This window comes from Priapulus caudatus, unplaced genomic scaffold (assembly GCF_000485595.1).
Source record: "Priapulus caudatus unplaced genomic scaffold, Priapulus_caudatus-5.0.1 Scaffold295, whole genome shotgun sequence".
Classification (NCBI taxonomy): domain Eukaryota; kingdom Metazoa; phylum Priapulida; class Priapulimorpha; order Priapulimorphida; family Priapulidae; genus Priapulus; species Priapulus caudatus.
Genome location: NW_014577356.1, coordinates 307,241 through 314,772, shown reverse-complemented (window position 1 = coordinate 314,772; position 7,532 = coordinate 307,241). Strand labels below are relative to the sequence as shown.

Below are 7,532 nucleotides of genomic sequence, written 5' to 3'. Positions count from 1 at the left end.
AGAGAGAGAGAGAGAGAGAGAGAGAGAGAGAGAGAGAGAAAAGAGAAGAGAGAGAGAGAGAGGAGAGAAGAGAGTCTGTCGCTTTCTCGTTAATCATTTAACCACGCCACCATTCCTCAACTGTGGTTGACTTATCGATCATTGATTATTTATGATTTATTATGATTTTATTATTTTATGTTTTATTGTTATTGTTCATTGATTATTTATCGACCGCTTCACGAGCTACACGCACCGACGTCATCGCAGCCCCGCAGCGTCGGCAGCGGCGTCGGCGCCTGCACCTGAAACGTGATATCCGTCGGCAGCGGAAGTCTTGTTTCTGCAGCAATAAACCGCCGGACATCCGCTCCTGGCTCCAGGACGCCGTCGTCATCGGCCATCGTCGTCGGCGTCATGGTCGATCCGCCAGTTGCGCCTGATTGGAGAGTTACGATCACGCGTGATCACCGACGCGTGCCGTGGTTTTGTCATTACGCGAACGCAATCGCCCGGGCAGCTAGATGCGATATGATTGACTAACTAAGGCACTTTAATTAATTTTTTTTTTTTTTAGGGTTAGGGTTAGGGTTAGGTTTTTTTTTTTTTAATGCCTAGTAGTCCATATCCTAAGTGCCTAGTAGTCATATCATATCGCATCTAACTGCCGGGGCCACGCGAACACAGCCACAGCAACATCGACGCGAAGCAGGACCGAAGGACTGAATCACGTGACTCAATATTGAGTGCAGACAATGTGGAACTAATATAGGTAGACAATATATATATATATATATATATATATAATATAATATGTCTCTATAACTATTTCTATGGTGCAGACAACGTGGTAATATGTACGACAAACTCGCAGTTTTACTTACAGAGAAACTACTAGGCAACTACTAACAACTACTAGCAACTACTACAACTAACCTGATTGCGGGTCATAACTAACGCGTTGTATGAGTGCGATCCAAGGTCTTAGTCTGGAGCTAGATTTTTTACTGGTCATAGCCATAGTCTGTATGTGATATCTAGTGTGAGTGGAGTGAGCTAAGTTATTTCCACACTAGAGAGAAACCTAAAGAGAGATAGACATAGAAAGAGATACAGAAAGAGAGAGAGAGCGCGAGAAAGAGAGGAATGTACGAGAGAAAGAAAGAGAGAGAGAGAGAGAGAGAAAGAGAGAAGAGAGAGATTGAGAGAACGAGGGAAGAGGGAGATAAGGATAAAACAGAGAGAACACAGAGAGAAGAGGTAAGAGAGAGAGGAAAAAGAAGCTCTCACTTAGTGGCAGAGGAGGTCAGCTGATCGATAGAGAAGCGCGGAGACGTAAGCCCTTGGGACGCACCCCGATGAGATACAATTAGTCTGGGCTAGAACATGCAACGCCCAGACACAACACGATATGCAACACCGACGCAGCACAATCTGCACAAACAAATACAAAAAGAACGCGAAAGTTCGTTTAGAGGTGATCTGTAGACTGGGTGGTATTATATGAGTGAGTAAATACATCTAAGGAGTTGCGGAAAGGTGGAATGGGGGGTTTTGTGACGTCATGAGTGTCGTGGGGCGCGGTGGGAGGGTTGTTATCACGTCTAAGCTGGTCGTAGGGGGAGGGGGGCTGTATCACGCCTAAGATGTGTTGGGGGGGGGGTTGTTATCCTGCCTAAGATGTGTCGGTGGGAGGGGGTTGGCGGAGAAGGAATTCTTTTCGACGCAGCAGGCGTTGGAACGCTCACTCGTGGAACGCCAAACGAAGCCCAAACGTAAAAATGGCGTCACCGTCGCCGCGCGTGCAAAGCACACCAGCCCTTAAACGCCGCTCGACGAGCGAAGGAATATATGTCGTATTTACACGTTCCGCACGCCAGCAACGCCAGATGGCGCTCTCAGACGCAGCCGATCCCAGAATGCACTCCTGCGAGCCACCGTACAGGTGCGGATCGGAAACGGAAGTGGCGGACCGCCAGCTGAGAGACTGCACTTCGTCTGCTAACAACTCCAGCAGACAGTTGGTGGAATGCGACAGATGCAACGTGTCCGCGTACGCGCCGAAAGGTGGCGCCACGTGCTCGTCGGCGTCCTTGCGCGGCGTTAATATGATGTTCACAGATTCGCATGCAGTGAAAGCATCATCAGCGCCCTCTACCGAGGGGTTTGATGAGCATGAGTCATCACACGACAGTTCATGCACTGTGGAAAGAGACTGTGGGCACAGAAAGTGGGGCGGTGTTAACAACGCAAGCGTTAGTGTGTGAGTATACCATACAACCGACAACACCTAATATATTATAATATAACATAATAATCAAAAAACACGAAGACGACGAAAAATCTAATAGATCTAATGGAACCTAAGAGGAATGCATCGATGAAATCAGGGAATGAATAAAAACGTAAAATGTGTTTTTATGTAATCCTGATGAAAAGCGCATCCCACACACGCGGCTAGGTCGTCACTGATAGGCTGCGAGCACGGCGTGACCTTTGAATGACCTCTACATAACCTCTGCGTGACCTCTACATGACCGTGGCAAACAAGCAAAAGTACAGACGCAGAAGTGAGAAGTAGAGAAGATGGAGCGGGGCGTTATACATATCATATATATATATCATATATATATATATATATATCCACGTTTATACTTACCATAAGTTCGTAGCGTTACTCGCTCATTCGCGCGGGATATGCTATACATTTGTATTTCATTTATTCTATACATATTTCATTCATTTGTATTCTATACATATTTCATTCATTTGTATTCTATACATATGTATAACATTTGTATTTCCAACAGTGCTCGCGGTGGCCACTTTGCTACACTTTCCGCCTGCACCCTCCCCTCATCCTCTCATCCCCTTTCGCCATTTTTCTCCTCCTCTCTCTCTCTCTTTCTCTCTCTGACCAGTGGTCACCACACTGACCTGTCTATCAGCGGCCACTGCTATCATCCTCTGCTCGCGTATGAGCGCTGCTTCGTCGTCGAGCTCCCGCTGTATCTCCTCGTCGATCTCCGCCTCGTCCTCCATCAGCTTGTGTGATTCCTCGAGATGTTTCATGAGCACAGCCACGACCACGTTCACCTGAGAAGGGGTGAGAGCGATGAGAGGTGAGATGAGAGGGGTAGTAGTAGTATCGTAGTGTAGGCAGAGAGGTAGAGGTAGAGAGCAGTAGAGGTAGAGAGCAGTAGAGGTAGAGTAGTAGTAGTAGTAGTAGCAGCAGCAGCAGCAGCAGGGCAGCAGCAGTAGCAGCACAACAGCAGCAGCAGCACAGCAGCAGCAGCAGGCAAGTAGTAGTAGTAGTAGTAGTAGCAGCAGCAGCAGCAGCAGTAGTAGTAGTATCATATGGCGGCAACATCACACCTCCACAACTCCACGGGCAATCCGGTTGCAAATGAGTTCGCCACATTGATTTATGGTGACATAATTATTCTCTGAGGTGAGAGATGAGAGGTGAGAGATCTGAGAGGTCTGTGCATAGGGAGAAAACGCTATATCCTACACCATAACATGTGGCAACGTTTACATTACACAATAAGACGTAGAAATGTTACACATCTTACTCACCAAGGTGTGGCAAATTACATAATAATATTACATTATAATGTATACACATATACATTACATATATTACATATATAAAATTGCAATACATATAATAATGATGGGTAATGCTATACCGTAGTGGAATATGGTAGTCATTATACAGGGTTCATAGTAGTAAGACACATGTTGAAATAAGGACTTATATAAGACGCCTTTCTGGAGCCAAATAATAGCTTTTATACGCGACTAATAAAGTACAACTATATATTAAATCCTTAATATACATCAAATGCACACAGATTAATTAATTTCCCGTATTATAATATACAACAATTCTTCACTCTCAAGTCGAGAACAGTTTATAAACACAATGTCTTTGGACAAAAAATAAGGCACGTATTAAGACTTTGAAGACCCGCTACGTTGAACCCTGATTATAACTCACCAGGACAAACCTGAGCGATGAGTACGAACACGACGAAGTAGATGGGGGCAACGAATGGACTGACACAGCAGTTAACCCTGCACTCCGCTTCACTGTTGCAGCCGTCCCGTAACGTATCCTACAAAACAGAGAGAGTATATGTAATATATAAGCATATATGTGTGTGTTTGTGTGTGCGTGTGTGTGTGTGGTGTGTGTGTGTGTGTGTGTGTGTGTGTGTGTGTGTGTGTGTGTGTGTGTGTGTGTGTTTTATGTGCGTATTGCGTGTTTGTGCGGCGAGCGTGCGTGCGTACGTGAGTGATCATGAGTGAGCGTGTGTGTGTGTGCGTGAGTAAGTGGGTGTGCGTGCGTGCGCGAGTGTGTGTATGTATGTATGGACAACACGGTGAGATTCAGTAGCAGTGACGAAAGTAGACAACAATGTTGCTTCTGGCAATTTTTCCGACACAATTAATATACAAACCGCGGTCTACACGCGGATTTAAAAATCCGAATTTAAAAAAAATTGCTGCTTAATAAATCCGGGTTATCTTTTCAGTGTAAACGCGGTTACAGTTTCCAAGACAAATGCAATAAAACAATACTATACAGTGAAACTGTCAGCTTAACTACAGGCTGAAGAATCGTGGGTGAAAGATCGCGCGATCACTATCCACCCTCTACATACACATTTCATTTACGACTCTCCCACTCCACGACAGGTGGCGACACAATCAACACAGTCTCACCTTCATGATGCCATTCCAGTTGTCGCCGGTCGCTACGCGGAACAGTGTCAGGAAGGCCATGCCAAATTCCTTAAAGTGGGCGTGGTCGCTGAGGCCTTCACAGGGATGGTCCTCCGAGCATTCTGTAGTGGTCAGTCAGATAGAGGGCGCGTTATGGCTCCGACCAATCACGTCACGGGTGGGAGAACGCAGACGAAGAATAGGACAATGGCGAGGAAGAAGAGGAACGAGAAATAAGAAGGAGACAACGAAGAAGAAGATGAAGAAGACGAAGAAGAAGAAAAAGAAGAAGAAGAAGAAGAAGAAGAAAAAGAAGAAGAAGAAAAAGAAGAAGAAGAAAAAGAAGACAAAGAAGAAGAAGAAGAAGAAGAAGAAGAGGAAGAAGAAAAAGAAAAAGATGAAGAAGAAGAAGACAAAAACAAGATAACAAGATAGAGGGGGCCGACAGACGTAGACGTACCTAGTCTTCCAAACAGCTCAACGCCGAGCGCGGCAAAGATGAAGAAGAGGAGAAAGAAGAGCAGTCCTAGGTTCCCCACCTGCGGCAGGGCCTGTCAAACAGTGTCTAGCAAAGCTCGAATGCCCTTTGCCATCTTTAGCAGCTTCAATACTGTAATAGAGCATACGTTATAGATCCCAATGTGAGAGCGAGAAGGCAGAGTGGTGGGAAAGGTACGAACGTTTCGTTATTATTTAAGGAGTCTCCTATAACTTTCGTTGCCCCTCCGCTCTCTTTCTCTCTCATTCACTCTCTTGTGCGTGCTCTCGCGCTTTCTTATTCTTCTTTAACTCTTCTCCCGTCCGCCGTCTTTTTCGTTCGCGCCTCTGTCTCCTTACGCCTTTCTCTCTCTTTCTATCCCGCCCCTCTCCGCTGCTCTTACGCTCGCTCCATCTTGTTTTTCTTATTGTTTTCTATCTTCCTGCTCTCTCTATCGCTCGCTCATCGCCCTCGCACTCTTCCTCGTCATTCTATCCTTTCTGCCCGACCCTCTCTCTCTATCGCTCGCTCTCCACCCCTTCGTCCTCTCCCTCTCTTTCTATCTCTTACCGCTGAACACTCTCCCCCATTTTCCTCCCCTCTGACTCTTTCTCTGACTCTCTCTCTTCTCTCTCTCCTTCTTTCTCCATTTCTTATCTACATACGAAACGAACCTGCCAGCCGGGCGTCCTGCATTGCTCGCACGCGACAACCCCGCCCCCACCCCCCACCACTAGTTCTGTGCAAATTTCCATCGCAATACCATAATCTTACTAATTTCCTCCCCGCTGTATCATAGAGTCAATCAAGTAATTGTCGGCGTCAATGGCTCACCGCGTGATGAAAAGCAACGAGGCTTGCAGGCCAAGAGAGCACGCAATTTCCTGTGGCGGTCATTGCCTGCAGTCGATGACGTAACCAATGCACAGGCATGCGTATATTGCCGGCAGATATCGCAGTGCTGACACCGCAGCTCACAGTATCAAGAGTTAATAAAGTCAAACTTTGTCTTTATTAACTCCTGATAGTATTTATACTCAAATAGAAGGCTGCATAAAACTCAGCAACATTTTATTAGATCAGGCCAGATCATTGCGAATATATAAACAAACTATACATCAGTATGAAATAATAGGGGTACATTATATATATAATATAATATATATATTATAATATATATATATATATATTATACATAAATATATATATATATATATATATATATTATATAAGAATATTAAATATGGGAGTATATTATATATATTTATATATAATATATATTTATTATATAAATATAACATAATATATAATATAATACACTCCCATATTTAATACTAATGTATAAGGGTATGTTTATATACTCATGTGGTGTTGATACCAGTGCTTGGAGGTGCATGTTTGAGCACTACTACTGGTCGCGCCCTGTCTCTTCACATAGTCAAAAACCAAACCTACCAAAGAACCTACCGTAAGTTACCTATTCTATTACACGCATATAAGGAAGAGAATATATATGCATATATGCAACCCAAAAAGGTAGTGACTGTTCACTATTTATAGGACTGTGTTGGAGTGAAAAGGTAGTGACTTTATTTTATGTGGGTGCTAACTATAGTCTGACATATAGGATGCAGCTTCAGGATTACGCTGAACGCCAACAAATCGCATGGCCATAACGAGTAGAGTGAATCTACCCAGTGAATCAAGTATCGTTTAAAATAATTAGACGTTAATAATTAAGTAAAATTAGAGGTAAATCTCAAAGTGAGTTAGGGCAGAGCACGTATATCATACGTATTGATACATATACGCAAGAGTAGATAATAACATATTATCTATAAATTATATATCATTAAATAATGTTATTATCTACTCTTGATATATGATATACGTGCTCTGGTTAGGGCAATGCGCGAGCGTCTCGTGCTGCCACCTGGTGGGCATACCTCGTGCTATCCGCAGCACTCTCATCACGCGGATAATGGTGGGGTTGATGGGAATAATGTCCGACTTCATCTCCTCCAATATGAATGCCGACTACAGACAGGATGACGATCATCATGTCAGGCTGATTCCACCTGGCGGCCGCCGGCAGAAACAAATGACGTCACTATGAGACATCTACTGATTTATATATTATAATGAAACCAGCAGTTGTCGCACGCGAGAGCTCGCTTTGATTAATCCAACGTAATAACGAAACCCAAGAGAAATGCAGGATACCCATGTACGAGTGGGCGCCTGCGTGTGTGTGTGTGCGTGCGTGCGTGCGGGGCGTACGTGCGCGTGTACGTGCGTGCGTGTGTGGGTCGTTGCGTGCGTGCGCGTGCGTGCGTGCGTGCGG

At 44.6% G+C, this 7,532-nt stretch overlaps 1 protein-coding gene across 1 annotated transcript; it reads right to left on the bottom strand.

Annotated features, from left to right (window-relative positions):
* Positions 1-386: 386 nt before the first annotated feature.
* LOC106808671 (voltage-dependent T-type calcium channel subunit alpha-1H-like) lies at positions 387-7,204 on the bottom strand. The gene is given in 6 exon segments (XM_014811493.1): positions 387-418; positions 2,917-3,075; positions 3,983-4,100; positions 4,711-4,832; positions 5,171-5,320; positions 7,135-7,204. Coding segments are annotated over 5 exon segments (612 nt in total). The 3' UTR covers positions 387-418; positions 2,917-2,923.
* Between the last annotated feature and the right edge of the window lie 328 nt (positions 7,205-7,532).